Source organism: Tribolium castaneum, chromosome 4 (assembly GCF_031307605.1).
Source record: "Tribolium castaneum strain GA2 chromosome 4, icTriCast1.1, whole genome shotgun sequence".
NCBI lineage: Eukaryota > Metazoa > Arthropoda > Insecta > Coleoptera > Tenebrionidae > Tribolium > Tribolium castaneum.
The window spans coordinates 1,371,334-1,387,121 of NC_087397.1; the positions used below are offsets into that span (position 1 = coordinate 1,371,334).

Here is a 15,788-nt window from a genome sequence, read left to right on the forward strand (position 1 = left end):
AAAAATCATAGATTTAATTAAGAATAATCTGAAGAGAAATGGTTGATAATAATTTAATTGTGCCAGAATTATTTTTTTAATTTTTTTTCCTAAGTACTCTCTTTATTGCTTTTTTAATATGGACAACTAAAAAATTCAGCAGTTTAAGAAAAATTTCTAATCTGGGCTTAAAAATAGGTTTTGTTAAGCAAACACCACATAATACCAGATTTTTGCCATTAACACCAGTAAAGTGCGGTTCCATCTATACAATAGCTGAAAAAATTTTCATTTTCAGCTTTTCAAATGTAAATAATTGCGAATTTAACAATCGCATAGATGATAGTGACAATAATACCTATTTCAAGTTTTTTCGTAATACAATTAAAATTTAAAAAACATTTATTCGTGCGTCTGAGTAATCTTTTTTGATAATTATTACAGCATTATTACATAAATAATGCGCCCTCGATTACGCCATAGTTCGTATTACAAAACTGTTTTTAACTAATTTTAAAGAAGTATTCTATTAAATTAAAATTTTGAATAGAAATATTTAATTTATTCTGCAAAAAGGGCATTTCCGACTTGCAGTAATGATAAATAATCCGTTCAACCTCACAATTTTATCAAAATCCAAATACTTGTTACATGTTAATCACAAAAAACAATATTATCTGTCTTTATCTAACGCGCCTAGTGCGAGTTTAAAAACAAAAATCATGACCTTGCATTGTACAGTAGTCCCTGACTCTCTGGAACTGTACATCGCGCAATGAATTTCGCCGGAAAAGTGGTTCTAATAACCGGAGCGAGCTCCGGAATTGGCGCAGCCACCGCGAAACAATTCGCCGGACTTGGTGCCAGCCTAGCCCTCGCCGGAAGAAACCTAGATAACCTCAAAGAAGTAGCCTCTCAGTGCAACTCCCCCAGCAACAAACCTCTCCTCTTAACCGGTGAGCTCACCAACGAAAAAGACACCGAAGACATCCTCCAGAAGACCATATCACACTACGGCCGCCTCGACGTCCTTGTGAACAACGCCGGGATTTTGGAATCGGGAAGCATTGAAACGACGAATTTGCAGCAATATGACAGACTTATGAACACAAATGTGCGCTCGATTTACCACTTGACCACGTTAGCGGTCCCGCATTTAATCAAAACGAAGGGAAACGTCGTTAACGTGTCCAGTGTTAACGGGATCAGAGCGTTTCCCGGAGTTTTGGCCTACTGTATGTCTAAAGCAGCAGTGGATCATTTCACCAGATGTGCAGCTCTGGATCTAGCACCCAAACAAGTGAGGGTCAATGCTGTTAATCCAGGAGTCACGATCACGAATTTGCACAAGAGGGGTGGAATGAATCAGGAACAGTACGAAGCTTTTATTAAGAAGAGTCAGGAAACACATGCCTTGGGACGGCCCGGAAAACCGGAAGAAGTCGCCAGAACTATAGTTTTCCTGGCTAGTGATGACGCCAGTTTTATAACTGGGGCCACACTCCCTGTGGACGGGGGAAGACACGCCATGTGCCCCCGATAATTACGTTTACTCATATTTTGTATTTTTTTTGTTGAATAAACTGTTGCATTTTGAACCGTGTTTTACTGTCACGTTGACAAAATGTCACTCCGGCACCAAATCCAAATTCTCGTGTGATTTTCCAAGTTTTTGCTCAAAATTTTCGTGGGAAAATGAACCAGTTGGATAATGCCTTCAAATGTAAGCCCCAACCAGCGAGAACGCCCCAAAATTCTAATTTTTCTTAAGAGAGAAGTCGTCCAGATACACATAGGCCAAGCTGGAATTCAGATAGCGAATGCTTGTTGGGAACTGTACTGTTTGGAACACGCTATCCAACCCGATGGCATTCTTTACGCCGGTTATCACAAAAACCGGACCGATGACAGTTACAACGCCTTTTTCTCCATTTCTGGGGCGGGAAAAGCAGTACCAAGGGTCGTCATGGTGGACTTAGAACCGACCGTGATTGGTATTTAAACCGTAGTGAATTAACCAAAATTAATCCAAAAACCAGATGAGATCCGCACTGGACATTACCGGCAACTTTTCCATCCTGAACAATTATTAACTGGGAAAGAAGACGCTGCGAATAATTTTGCGAGAGGGTACTATTCGATTGGGAGAGAGATGATTGATCTGGCGTTGGATAGGACGCGGAAAGTTGTAGATGACTGTAATTCCCTTCAAGGATTTATTATTTTTCGGGCTTTTGGAGGTGGGACCGGATCGGGATTCACAAGCTTGTTCCTGGAAAGGATGGGGATGGACTATGGGAAGAAGAGCAAACTGGAATTTGCCGTGTACCCAGCGCCGAGGGTATAGTTTTTGTAACAGAGGACTAAAAATACTTGGAGCTTACACGGCTGTTAAATAATCCGAGCACAAAGAAATCTTTGAATGTTCTGTATTTTTTTACACGAACAGAATTAATTTCAATTCAACAAGTTCACTGATTGTTTGGAAAAAAGATAGGAACGCTGAGCATCAATAATCTTAGAAAAAACTGACGATAAAATTTTCACAGCTACATATATTAGAAAAAAATAAAAAATTAATCTGCGCTCTTTGCCTTTCAAAACGCTACCAATACAAGTGGAGATATGAGAAAAATTTACGAAAATAAGAAAAAAAATGTAGAGAATTAAACTTCCTAAACATAAGTCGGGAAGACTCTATGTTCAACGGTTTAGGCCCGAGAGACATTCAAAACAGCTCAAACCACATTTTTACGGGCATTTTAAACCTAAACGGGAATTTTTTTGAAATATACTGAATTACCTAACTTTATCTTTACACTTTTTTGCACCTTCGACTAAATTCTTAAAGTTTGAAAAAAAATTTCATTCCAAACAAGGATTTTTTTCAAAAATACTTCAAAAGTCATCGTTTGTTGAGCCATTTCTAACGATGTAGCCGTTTTAAAAACGAGTAGTCGGCGAAATTCATGTTATTTGAAGAAATTTTAATAAAAATTCGTCATTTTTTAATACCAAGATCGTTTTGGGCAAAGATTATTGGAAATAAAAATTATACGGCGACTTCAACATGTGTAGAGCAATTTTTTTTCATTTCTAAGTAAATGATTGTTCAAAATCAACTGTTTTCAACTAGACTGGTGCTTATACTGTCGTTTTTGGTCAGAATAAGGCAATTTTAGTCTTTCTAAAGCGAGTTTTTTCGACTTTAAGCAAGGAATCATTTAAAATCAAAAATTTTCAACGAAACTGGTCGTCGTTTGTGGCCGGAATAAGGTGCTGTGAGCTGTATTGCTATTTTATTAACGAAGAATCGGGGAAAATCCGTAAATTACTCCTGATTTTTGCAGAAAACAAAATTAATTGCAAGAACTGTTAATCGAAAATTACTTATTTTTTGGTTTATTTAAATATTTTAGTTTGGCTAGATCAATTATTTTTAGACGAATTATCCATATTTTTTTTTATTTTTGCTGTAAACAAACTTATCTAAAGTGTACATTGGACTGCAAAAAATAGTGAACCGACAATAATTTTTTAGGACTTTAACGCATTCTCTGGTCTTAAAATATGTTAGCATTGTCTCGTTTTTCGATAATCATTTTTAGACGAATCATTGGTAAAATTTTTCAGCTTATTTAGTAAAAAAAAGTGTAATAATTTTTTTGTTTGTGTTCACCGTTATTTAAATAGTGCAGTTATTATTTGACGTCGTGTGGCACCTAGTATTTGATCCGTAGTATTGATTGAAATTTTTGGTTTACTACAAATGCCACAGATCTCGCCTGTGATAGTCGAGCCTTATAATGCCGTCCTCACAACGCATGGCTGCATCGAAAACGAAGACGTCTGCTTCATTATGGACAACGAGGCGGTTTACGATATTTTAGCCCGCAATTTAGACGTCCCTAGACCCACTTACACAAACTTAAACCGGCTTTTGGGCCAAGTAATGATCAAACCAAAGAAACAATCGTTTAAATGATTCAACAGGTGGTGTCCGCAGTCACAGCCTCGCTCCGCTTCGAGGGCGCTGTAAACGTCGACTTGGTCGAGTTCCAAACAAATCTAGTGCCCTACCCCCGAATTCACTTCCCTTTAATCACCTACGCCCCCTTTGTCCCAGCAACGAAGGCCTACCACGAGCAATTATCAGTTGCCCAATTAACAAACTCCTGCTTCGAGCCGGCCAATCAAATGGTGAAATGCGACCCCAGAAATGGCAAATACATGTCGTGTTGTCTCTTATACCGTGGCGATGTGACACCGACTGATGTGAACAACGCTATTACGAATATCAAACAAAAGCGGAGTATCATGTTTGTGGATTGGTCGCCCACAGGATTCAAAGTAATTTCTTCTGGTGGGTGATCGAGTCTGAGATAATTTTTCAGGTTGGTATTAATTATCAACCGCCGACTACGGTCCCTGGAGGCGACCTGGCCCGCGTACAAAGGGCGGTCACCATGCTGTCCAACACCACAGCCATAAAAGAGACCTGGCAGAGAATTCTGCATAAATATAACCTGATGTATGCCAAACGGTCGTTTGTGCACCATTATGTCGGTGAAGGGATGGAGGAAAGCGAATTTCAGGATGCTAGGGAGGATCTTACTGCCCTAGTGCTGGACTATAAGGAAGTTGATAGTGACTGATACCTATTTATTATCCTGAGGCTAATGGATTTGCATGGATTGTTATACTGTTTATCCTTATATCATTAACCGGTCTGTAGTTCTTTGGATTCACTGGCACTTTTTCCAACTCATCGAGCGTCTCAAACCCGTCTATAACCCTAAACAAGTGTCCTGTACTTACAAATGGAGATAATAAAATTACTCACTTTCCGAAAATTGTGTACTTTAAATCCAAGTGTGGGTGGGCCCCATACGTGATAAAAAACTGACTACCGTTCGTATTGGGGCCGTTATTGGCCATTGAGACTATCCCCCGAGCCGTGTGCTACAAAATCCAGTTAAAACAAACCCAAATAATTGAAAAAAAAACCTTCAACTGTTCCTTAAACTCATCCTCAAACTTCCGCTCCCAAATCGAAGTCCCCCCTTTCCCAGTCCCCGTGGGATCGCCGGTTTGGACAATAAACCCCTTAATGTTCCGATGGAACAAATTCCCCGTGTAATAATCGCTCGCACATAAGGCCAAAAAGTTCTCACAAGTTTTTGGGCAAGATTCGCAAAATAGCTCCATTTTTATGTTGCCCAAGTCGGTGTGAAGCGTAACGGACTGGAAAAACCCACTGCGGGCTGATAATTTGCGAAAATTTAACTTACCATTGCCAAAATTCAAATAAATTGCAAAAAAAACACAACACATAACCTTATTTTTTGTGGCAAACGCGGGCGGGCAGGCAACCAGTAAAACACCGCATTTTTTTTTTAATTATTAAATTTTGCGTAATAATTGAGTTATTGCTAAGTAAACGCTTAGGAAATCTAAATTTTTGGTCATTATTGACCAAATTTGGTGATTTTCTTTGTTCAAATTTAATAAAAACCAAAAAAAGCTTAGTTGTTGGTCAAAAAATAATTATTTTGGCAGGTTCTGAGGATTTAAACACGTTTTAAAAGAGTAATTGGATTAGCTAAGGGTTAAATAACGACACTGTTGGTAAACAGATAAACATTTATTCCAAATATTTAAGTAATGTATTCGTTAACAAAAAAAATCACAAAGTATACAGTGATCAAGGGCACATACATTAATTAATTAACGACAAGAGAAGGCACATTAATCGCAAAGCTGATTGCTTAGTCCTTATCTAAAAATTAACTCAGGTACACGAATCTATTCTCTCAATACTGTTCTCCCTACAATTAGAAAAGCCCCCCTAATCAAACTCGGGGATGTCGTCAAAAGAGTAGCCAGGCACTTGCTTGTAGGCATAGTAGGCGATGCGTACATGGTAGGCCCCCGGGATGAACATCAGCAGCCCCAGGATGATCATTGGCCACATTCTGTCTGAATAGTTCAGGATAATGTGCCCACTGACCACCAGCGACCCAAAAATGAGCAAAAACGTGCCCACGACTAGCAACATAGTGGCTAAGCAAATGGCCTTCCATGGTACTTTCTGGGCAGGTGTAATGAACTGTGCATCAATAAAGCCATTGTCCTTATCAGCAGGTGCTAGCTTTGTGTAATCAACGTGGTCGTAATCGCGACCCCGCCTTCTGGACATTTTAAGGTCGTCCAAATATTCTGCAAAGAAAGAGTGTTGATTTTTAGTGTATTTACCCTCTGATAAGGCGAATTATAGGGAAGTTGAGTTAACCTGTAATGGAATGTAAACTCATGGTCGGTAATAGAGAAATCTGACTGGTACTTGTACGACCATTATCGAATTCGGTCGTCAGGGGGCTTAGAGATTTAAAATTCATGACGGGGATCAATAATGAACACTCCCTTTATTTAATTAATCTAAAATAATAGAAAGGGGTTTAGCTGGTGCTAACGACGTACCTTTAACATACATCCAAAACATTTGCCCCTTTTTGCGCCCCAAACTGTCTTTTTTATTTTTTTTTGGGTGCTATTTTGTTGCGTTTGGACTCACTATGCGTTCTCCTTGAAATTTTAAAATTAACACTCGATTTAGACAAATTTGGGGCGAAATTACTCAACTGCACGTAACAACAAAAATTGCCGCCTGACACGTTATTTTAGAAGTTTCATTTTACATAATCAATAAACTCGGACAGAGAAACAGGGGTGTATTGGGGAGAAAGCTATTTTGAGCGCCTTTAACTTCGCCATTTAAGTATTTTTGTAACATTTTGTAAGATTTTGCCTTAATTTTTAAGATAAAAGGCATGCATGTAGAAAACAATTTTTTTTTTAAATCGACCAACAAACTTTTACCCAATGAGAATTGTAGAAAAATTTTGCAAATAATGAAATAATAATAAAAAAACTGATTTTGTCGATGTGTTTTTTAAGTGTGCTTACTTATGTTATTCATGTAAAAAATACCTAAATTTTCAAAAACAATATCTTTTTATCAACTGTTAATGTAAAAGAACAACAAAGTTACTGTAACGACTAATGTAACGAAAACTAAAGAAAAAAGAGAAATAATTAAACAATGGTGGCAAACTAATTCTACTACAGTCTGATGCTAAAAGTGTATTTTACTATTTCTTATAAACTAATTGTAATTAATTAATGACATAGGGATCAGCGTTTGTCATTAAATACTTTTTTTTTTTCTGTACCTGTATTTAAAAAAAATCTAGAGTTTTTTATAATTAATATTAATTAATAGAAAAATAATATAATTAAAAAATAAAAAATAGTATTAATCGAGAACTTATGATTTCTGTAATATCTTTCCAAATCAAGGGTGCTTAAATGAAGTTCTAAGAAAAAAAATCTTTGTGGCTGATGATGTTTTTTTAATTGTTTGCAAATACTTTTTAGTGCATCTTCTAAATAAAAGCTTTTTTGTTTTTTTTTGTTTTCAATTTATTTCCAAATGAGATATGATTGACACAAGTTAATTTCCAAGAGCTTTCAACCCTTTTATTGAATGTATTGGTGGTGGCAGTGGTGCGACAACTCCAAATTACAGCGTTGTGAACTTAATTACAATAAAAAGACTTAATTTTAAGTCGTGATGAATAAATTGCAAACTTTTAATACGCCAAGTGGGCGTTTGTGGTCATTGCCACCGCTTGTAAACATTATAATTATGAGGCAATTTGGAGCAAGCAGCCTCCGATGATCAAGCCTTGAAGTCAGAGCTTTTAATTTCCTGGTTAATGAATACCTAGAATGTCTTGTACCACCCACACTTGGCATTTGTATTTTTTCCAATTAGAACAATTAGCGAAAGCACTGTATCTATGCCCTAGCGACATATCGCATTTTCGTGCATATTTTGCGCAAGTTAGGTGCGTCGTGCGCGACCATTTCGCTTCCCACCAAATCCAGTGTGAGGGCAGCTGCAGTACAAGGGGAGCGCTCGGGGGCTGCAGACCTCTCCGCACCCTGCGAGTCGATCAATGTGCTTTTCCTCCTATCACTCGTTTGCAAATACTCCGGCACACGAGATATACATTCTTTTGCTAAATCCGGTTTCTGTCACAATTTAAGGACACTGCACGCAGGACTAGAGCGGAGGTTTTCTTAGATTGCTCGTCTTAAACGAGGTAAAGTATTAAGTTAAGTGTTTCGTGTGTTGAGTTGCACATTCCGTTCGAGGATCACAAATTTCAATATTAGGGTTGTAATTTATGTAATGCCGTGTTGTGCAATTTTATGACTCAACACTTGCGGGCACGTTTCCCTTACATAAACGATTTCAATTTTGAAATGATTTTATATCGCTTTTTTATTGGCCGGCGGTTTTTTACTTTTTGTTTTAGTAGTTTTTCTAGTGGGGTTTTATTTGGGTTAATTGGTGGTATAAGCGAGGTATGTGCTTCATTTTCAGCAATGGAAGAAATATTGTCAGAGGGGAAAAATTTCAGATTACTTGAAGACTCCGAACTGCCAGACATAATTGAATTTATTGGACAATTTTTGCCTCACTCAATTAAGGTAAGGTTTTGTTCTGGTTTTGTTGTACTCCGTACTGCTTCAAAATGCATTTTTTCGACTCGACTCAAAGATTACTGTTTCACTTTTGGTGGATGCGCCGGGATAATTATTTGTAAAAATGACGTACATTAAAATATTTTAGTATGGGGGAGAAAATTAGAATAATATAATTAAATTAATTATATTTTATAAAGTTTGGTGTTAATTATGACGAATTAATCAGTGAGAGTTGTTTTGTTCAAGTTGCGAATTGTTAGACAAATTTCGGTAATTCTGTAAACTTCGTTATATTGCCAGGAGCTGCTAAGATGAAAGTTAATTATTTTGGACGTTATTTAGAAATTCTACAACTGATCAAAAAATATCCAGTTATTTATTTTCTAAAATTTAAATGCAATCTACTTCACAACCATGGATAACGTATTATGTGATGCACGATTAGTTCTGTATTGTCAGTCTGCAGATTTTTCGGTATTATCAACTTAATTATCGCTTGAATGGAAAATTTAATCGAAGGCATTATAGTTTTGATTAGTGAAAATAAATAATAAATGGAATATTTTAAAAGCGTCATTAATCTGATCCTCAATTAAATGCGTGATTAAGTGGTCACGTGACCAATCTGAACCAATTTAATTGGTCCATTCGCGTTGTTAACTTTAACAGGGCAATTAACTTTAATTGAGCTTTCTATAAACCGGCCCTGAGTGTAAGTGTTAATATTGTCAGTGTCAACTTTGCAATTTTTAGACAAAGTTAAATATTGAAGCTTTGAAAAAATGTTTCCAAGTTTACAACTAATTTATTTTGAGATAAACTGTACCTACAAGCTGAATCTGATAAGTTTCTTCGCTCAGAAATGAGCGTTTGCGATTAAATACTAATTTTTTTCTCTATAGGTATACAATTTTTATTGTTGATTTGAATTTTTAATTTTTATTTACGTAATAATTTTTTGAAACTGGCTAAATTTTTTTAACCTGTTTTATGTAAATAACATCTTAACAATTTTTTTGCCTACAAATTTTTTCACTGAATTAATTAATGAATTATTAATAATTATTATAAGGAATTGTAATATACTGACAACAAAATATTGAAAAAAGATTTACAGAACAATAATGTATTATGTATTCTTATTTTCTAGTTCAGTTTAGACAAAATTTAATTAATAAGCAATAGGAAATTGTAAATTTTGTCAATGTCTTATTACTATTCGTTTAGAAATGCATCTACATCTGGAAATTATTGGCGAAAGTTTTTGCAGTCATCAGATTTTTGAAAAAATATTCTCAAAAATGAAGGTAAAATTTACAAACTAAACATTTTTTACCAAAAAATGTTAACATGAAGGACTTATTCTATGATATATTCTTGACATATTTTTAATGTATCTTAGGTTTATTTGTTTATGGTTAAAGTAAGGACTTTAGAAATAAATACCCGGCAAAATTACGTACATTTTTATTTATTTTATTTATTTATACTTTTTCGTTTTATACATTTTTAACCAAAAATTTCTGACTCAAATCTAAAAAAAAGGAAAATACTTCAATACTTTTTATGTGTATTTCCTAAATTAAAAACATATTTTTTAAATAAAATTGGTAGTATTAAGACGCAACTAAAATTATAAACCAGTGAAACAGTTAAATAATTACCCGTACTTGTGTACAACTTTGCTCGTGTGTATCGACCTAATCTCCTATTCAAAAATCACGCAATATGATTAGCATATTTCACTTCTGACATGCATCTCCTTACCTGGAAAGCAGTCTGCATAAAATTTCCAAACCTTTATTAAGTGAAATGAAAGCGCTTAATTTGCGTTTTCACACGTTTTCTTCCCTTTTTCCAGTTCCACCAAACACTGAAAACCTATTTGAACGACCGTGTTTGGGACTTTCATTTCTACGTGACGAAAACGTGGCCTGATCAACCCGTGATCCTCCACTTTCCTGGCATGACAAGCACGGTAAGCTTTTTATGAGTCTTTCCGCACAGGTGAAGGTCATGCCAAAAAACGCCGCATTTCAAATGCTTCAACAAAACGATCGGCAAATTCCTGCGTAATTGGAGCAAACGGAGTCGCTTACAATCGCCTAATTGGGGGATTAGCAGTCGTGAAAATTACTCCTAAGTAGTTGTATTGAACGAGCCGCAAGTTTAGAGGCTAACATGTCAATCCAACGGCTTTTTTAACCCAATCACCGGGCTTTTAATGAATTAGTGAGGGAAAAGGGTTAATGAATTAGTTATGGGGCTACTTAACGCGGATTTTCAGCCGCTGATAAAAGGGAGAACGGTCCCGATTAATTTTTCAGGGAATAAAGAAACGTTGAGATTCTTTCAACTATTCAATAGTTGCGCTCGTTGCTTTTAAATCCGAGTTGAAGAATTAATTTCCACTTCATTTCAGCGTTCGTATTTGTTGGTTCGGATTTTTGGTATTTTTGGCTTGGAAGGGAAATAATTTCGCGTTTTATTTTACGGTATAGTGGCACCAATTGACATCGATCGATCGATACGGGTGTCTCAAATTTCTCTTGGAAACAACGACTTTGTTCGGTTTAAATATCTTGAGATTTATGGCTCTGTTAAAAAACAGCGGTCACTACTTACATAATCATCAACTGGGGGTGGAATTCCGGGGTCCTTGGCCCACTTGGCTTTTTGCCTAATTTAACTTACGGGGATATTGCGGCGAAAGCCTTCCGTGACGAAAACTACTATCAAATGAATAATGAACGCAAAATTGTTGCCTCCACCTTACCGAGTGTTTATTTTGAAATTGTAAACTCGCACTAGTGAATTTATTTTTAGTTTGCGACTTGTTTAAATGGATTTTTAGAGAGTAGGGTAAGAGGATTGCGCTGAATGCGTATAATAGCCAGCCAAGGCCTAAGGGCAGCGTTCTTTGTAGACTTACGTGCTTTATGTTTATATCTGAGAACAAATGTGCAGTTTTCCTGAAATTTTATTTGATTTCGCGATTACTTCCGTCGATACATGCAATAAAGAGAGGTCTGCGAGGTTTTTTAATTCCCAATAAATCATTTCTTGCGCACCATTAGCGATAGTAATGTTGCGTATCTTTTGATTAATTAGAGCATGTGCTTTTAGCCTAACGGGAAAATTTACGAAAGCTTCAGTGTTTTTTGTCCTTGCGACCAACTGGAGCATTTGGAACTTTTAGCAGAAGAAGATGTTTTAATCGATTGGACACAACCAATCTATCTCAACTTTACACACGCTAACATTATGAATAAAATCGAAGAATTTTACAGTCAGATAGGAACGATAGAAAAACAATATGGGGACATTTATGTGCTCAGCGAACCCACCAAGGAGGAAGACAGTACAAATGTGTAAGTAAAAATATTTTTGTTGAAATTTATTAATCCATAAAAAATAAATCTAAAAATGATTAAAAAAACAAACAATAATACCTATAATAGTCGTTAGATTACCTAATTACCTTACAAATAAGTTATCTTATTGAGCTAAAAACTGATTTATTTTGCTAAATAATTCCTATTCAGTTATTTTGATCTTTCTCGCTATTTAGGCAAAAGTATTTTGTTTAAAATCTTTCATTTTTTCAAATGTTTAAGCTCATTTTAAACAAAAATTTCACTTTTATCGCAAAATCTGACTCAGAGTGACCGAGAAAATATTTAGCATTTCGTTAGATTTTTCTTATTTTTGGGTCAGAAATTTATTTATTTTGCAAAGTTATATGGTTTTTGAATATAAGAATCAGTTATTTTTCGAAATTTTATTAAATAAAGTTGGCGTTTTTTTGACTTGTTTATAATGATTTACAGTTCGCTATCTTTACGAAATTTTGTTAAAAAAGGTTAAAAAGTTTCTAAAGACACAAAATTTTTCGTCATTTTGAGCTAAAACGTACTTATTTTGAAAAATTTTACTCTAATAAGGCGGAAAGTTTTTAATTCAGTCGCAGATTTTGATCTATTGATGAGTGCGAATTTTTTTGCAATGTGTTGTTTAGTTTGGTCAAAAAAATTTACATGCTTAAGCAGATTTTTGAGCAAAAACTCACTTTTCTTACAAAATTTTGCTAAAATTGAAACTCAAATTGATCGAGAAATGATGTAGCTTTAAAAGCAGTCGAAAAATACTTACGTACACAGTTATTTTTGCTTTTTTCGAATATTTAGTAGGTACATCTTTTAGCCAAACACTTTACAAATAAAGGGTCAAAATAAGGATTTTCTTTTCGTTTATTTCGTTAGATTTATTTTGTTTTTGGCCGAGAAACTCAATAATAAATAATATTAATTATAAGTAACTGTAATAATAATAATTTTGATTCAAACTGACGTTTGTTGGCCTGAGTAGAGCGATTTTGCTAAAATACGCCGAAAAATTACCAATAATTACGCTGAAAGTTACGTGATTGTGAACTAAACTCATTCACTTACCTGTTTTGTGAAAGTTTTATCTAATACCTAATTAGTTTACATTCATATCTTTTGCCTTTTTCAACTTCTTATAAACACCTTTTAACGATAAAAAATTTAGCGTTCTACAAATTTTACTGAAATAAACCCAAAAGTAAGGAGTGCAGATTGAAAATAAACCACATTAAGTTTCAAATCTGCAATATTTGACAAGCTAGTTTCTGAACAACTGGGACTGTTTTAGAAATTTACCGGTTATTTTGTATTTTTTTTGTTATGTTTATTTTTTTTGTATTTTCTCTTTTGTTTGATGTATCTTCCTTTTTGTTTTATTATTATTATTATTATTATTATTATTATTATTAGAGTAACAGTACTTAAACAGGAGTATTAATACTATAACTTAAATAATAAAAAAAACACATACATAGTGAAGAAAATTTGATAAAAAAATCTTTGAATTTTGTTGCTGCTTCAGGGTATTCGCAGAGGATGCGGAGATGCTGCAGTTGACTCCCGAGTATGCTCAAACCATCCACGACCTATACCCAGCCAATCACATGGAATGCGTGGAAATTTTCGAAAAACTAATCGAAAAGCTGCCTTGTTACGGAGTTTTCTCAGCTTCGGGTGACCTAGCAGCCTGGATGGTCCAATCTTATTACGGTGCAATGTTTTCGATGCAAACGCGACCTGAATACAGGAGAAAAGGCTACGGCCTGATCCTTGCCAAGTACCTGACCAAAGTGGTGACAGAAAGGGGTTATCTGCCTTTCGTCGTCATCCGTCCTGAAAACGACGCATCCAAAGCTCTGTACGCAAAACTAGGGTTCAAAAAACACTTCGAAACTGTCAGGGCTATCCTGCGCCCCCATGATAGGGCCAACGACGAGCAGGGGGGAGGGACGGAGGGGCAGTAAACACTTCTTTTTTCTATAGCAGGCTGCGGACGCACAGCTTACAACCGATTAGCTTTTTTATTGAGAATTTTTCTACCGCTTCCAAAATTACATACAGACTGCAAAAATTTATTCCAAAACTTCGGTGGGCTACAAAAGTACAAACTGCACTTTAAATCTTCTGCACAGGAAAGGAAAGGAGAATACAAATTACTATCTACATATCTCTGACAGTTATTTGCTCAGCGCTAAATAGAAAATAACACCAACGCTAAATTATGCATGAGCAACGAATATTTGCTGCAAATTTTTATTTTCTTCCTGTTTTGTGCAGAGAAATTAAAGACAAATGCACGTTCACACAAGTATACTTCACTCGAACTCTTCAAGCAACGATAATTTACATTAGGATTGTGCGCTACAATTTTTGAAGCCCATCAACTTCACTCAAGGCTTTGTTTGACAAAATATCTCTAATATAACTGATTATTACTAAATGAGGAAATTCTATAACTAACGTAATATTACTGCTTAAAGTTGACAATTTGATTGGTTTAAAAATTGTTTCGGTCACAATGTATGACACCTGTTTGTTTTTGTGTCGTTCAGTGTTTTATTGTACAGAGTGTTCCGTCCAAACCTCACATTAGAAGTATTAGTAGTTCTAATAAAGATAGTCTTCTGAAAATTTGTGTACAACCATATTTTCTTAGGTCCTGCTTAATGAAAATATTTTTAAGATTTTTAATGCGTTTTTGGATTTGAGTTATTTTAAAGGCGTTTTTGTCAGCTTTCTTTACACCTAATGTGCGTTTAGGGGGTTAAGACGGAACAGGCTGTATATTGGACGAGTTCGGATTCATTGGTCAAGTTCGAGAAAAGTGTGGGAATTCGATTCGACCTTTTAAACATCCTTCCTCAAAAGGCTGTGCTATTCATACATTAGACAAGAAAAAGTCAAGTAAACCTTGTCTCAATTTTTTCCTCGGCACCTTTCCTCACATTGTAGTAACGAACACAAAAACAACATGGTTAGAACACAGGCAAGGAAAAAGTGTAACGATGAGCTACACGTGCGTTTCTTCTACAATGCTCAAATGACGCGACCGCAGCATCAATTCGGACTTTTCGGGCAATGTGCGTAGTGTCTACTTATGAATTAACTTTTAATACTGTGATTAAAGACTATCAAAGACTGAAAAGGGAAACATTGTGTAGTAAGGACTAGTTAGAATAGAGCAGATGTTTTATATTTTGGCGCGGTTGCGGTCGTGTCAGTTCCAACGCACTTGTAGCCGCCAGAAATCGTTTAGTGCTTTAAATCCACCATATCCAATTTTTCTAGGATGGTGCAAAAACTTAGAATGAAATCTTAGGGCGATTGTAAGCTGGCTGTTTAACTTCCTGTTGGCAGTTTCAATTTTGTGAAACTTTCAAGATGTAGTGCAGGCCGGCCATTGTGATATTTAATTGTAGTTATAATACAGCAGAAATGAGCTTTGATTATACGCACTAGAGTATAGTCAAAGAGATGTATTAGTTTTTGAAAACTGAAGCGTTGCCTATATCTTTTTAAATTATTGCGGCAAAGTGCGCTTGTTGCCCAGTTAAAAAACATTCCCTTTATAAAATAAACAAATTGGCGTTTACGGTTTTTAAGATAACAACCATTCCATTCCTTTATTTAAATTGTGTGTAATACTTAGGCCTATAGGAGATAGAGAGACACATGATTAGATTGACCAAGGCGAGTTCCCTAAATGCAAACGAGGCAATAATTATCTAGGGTTTGCATTTGGGGCAACCAGCCCTCGAATATATTTTATTTCATCAAAAATAAATAAATAAAAAAAACACCCTATACTATTTTTTTCCCTTTTTGGAGGTACTCGAACTTAACTCAAAAAAAGATATACAAGGGAAA

At 35.4% G+C, this 15,788-nt stretch overlaps 5 protein-coding genes across 9 annotated transcripts; 3 read left to right on the forward strand and 2 right to left on the reverse strand.

Annotated features, from left to right (window-relative positions):
- Positions 1-659: 659 nt before the first annotated feature.
- LOC662954 (3-oxoacyl-[acyl-carrier-protein] reductase FabG) lies at positions 660-1,577 on the forward strand. The gene has a single exon (XM_969022.5). The coding sequence runs from the start codon at positions 755-757 to the stop codon at positions 1,520-1,522; it is 768 nt and encodes a 255-aa protein (XP_974115.1). The 5' UTR covers positions 660-754; the 3' UTR covers positions 1,523-1,577.
- Positions 1,575-4,832, forward strand: LOC662929 (tubulin alpha-1 chain). The gene is made up of 6 exons (XM_968998.4): positions 1,575-1,702; positions 1,751-1,973; positions 2,019-2,320; positions 3,758-3,928; positions 3,973-4,329; positions 4,374-4,832. Exons 1-6 carry the CDS (start codon positions 1,691-1,693, stop codon positions 4,632-4,634), a joined length of 1,326 nt encoding a protein of 441 aa, XP_974091.1. The 5' UTR covers positions 1,575-1,690; the 3' UTR covers positions 4,635-4,832.
- Positions 4,625-5,400, reverse strand: LOC662896 (uncharacterized protein). Its single transcript, XM_008192083.3, has 4 exons — positions 5,271-5,400; positions 4,987-5,223; positions 4,823-4,941; positions 4,625-4,774 (listed from the first exon to the last, which is right to left on the reverse strand). Exons 1-4 carry the CDS (start codon positions 5,271-5,273, stop codon positions 4,645-4,647), a joined length of 489 nt encoding a protein of 162 aa, XP_008190305.1. The 5' UTR covers positions 5,274-5,400; the 3' UTR covers positions 4,625-4,644.
- Positions 5,401-5,608: 208 nt separating this feature from the next.
- On the reverse strand, positions 5,609-6,716 carry LOC662867 (uncharacterized protein). Of its 5 annotated transcripts, none has more exons than XM_968942.4 (4): positions 6,617-6,714; positions 6,471-6,564; positions 6,272-6,417; positions 5,609-6,198 (listed from the first exon to the last, which is right to left on the reverse strand). In XM_968942.4, exons 3-4 carry the CDS (start codon positions 6,375-6,377, stop codon positions 5,828-5,830), a joined length of 477 nt encoding a protein of 158 aa, XP_974035.2. In that variant the 5' UTR covers positions 6,378-6,417; positions 6,471-6,564; positions 6,617-6,714; the 3' UTR covers positions 5,609-5,827. The 5 variants fall into 5 exon arrangements, with proteins under 5 accessions (XP_974035.2, XP_015840513.1, XP_064212094.1 ...); XM_015985027.1 differs by having other exon boundaries at positions 6,622-6,706; XM_064356024.1 differs by lacking the exon at positions 6,272-6,417 and having other exon boundaries at positions 6,460-6,564; positions 6,617-6,716.
- A 1,213-nt stretch (positions 6,717-7,929) lies between these two features.
- LOC662839 (uncharacterized protein) lies at positions 7,930-15,723 on the forward strand. The gene is made up of 5 exons (XM_008192081.3): positions 7,930-8,147; positions 8,432-8,538; positions 10,397-10,513; positions 11,662-11,906; positions 13,444-15,723. Exons 2-5 carry the CDS (start codon positions 8,434-8,436, stop codon positions 13,883-13,885), a joined length of 909 nt encoding a protein of 302 aa, XP_008190303.1. The 5' UTR covers positions 7,930-8,147; positions 8,432-8,433; the 3' UTR covers positions 13,886-15,723.
- Positions 15,724-15,788: the final 65 nt, after the last annotated feature.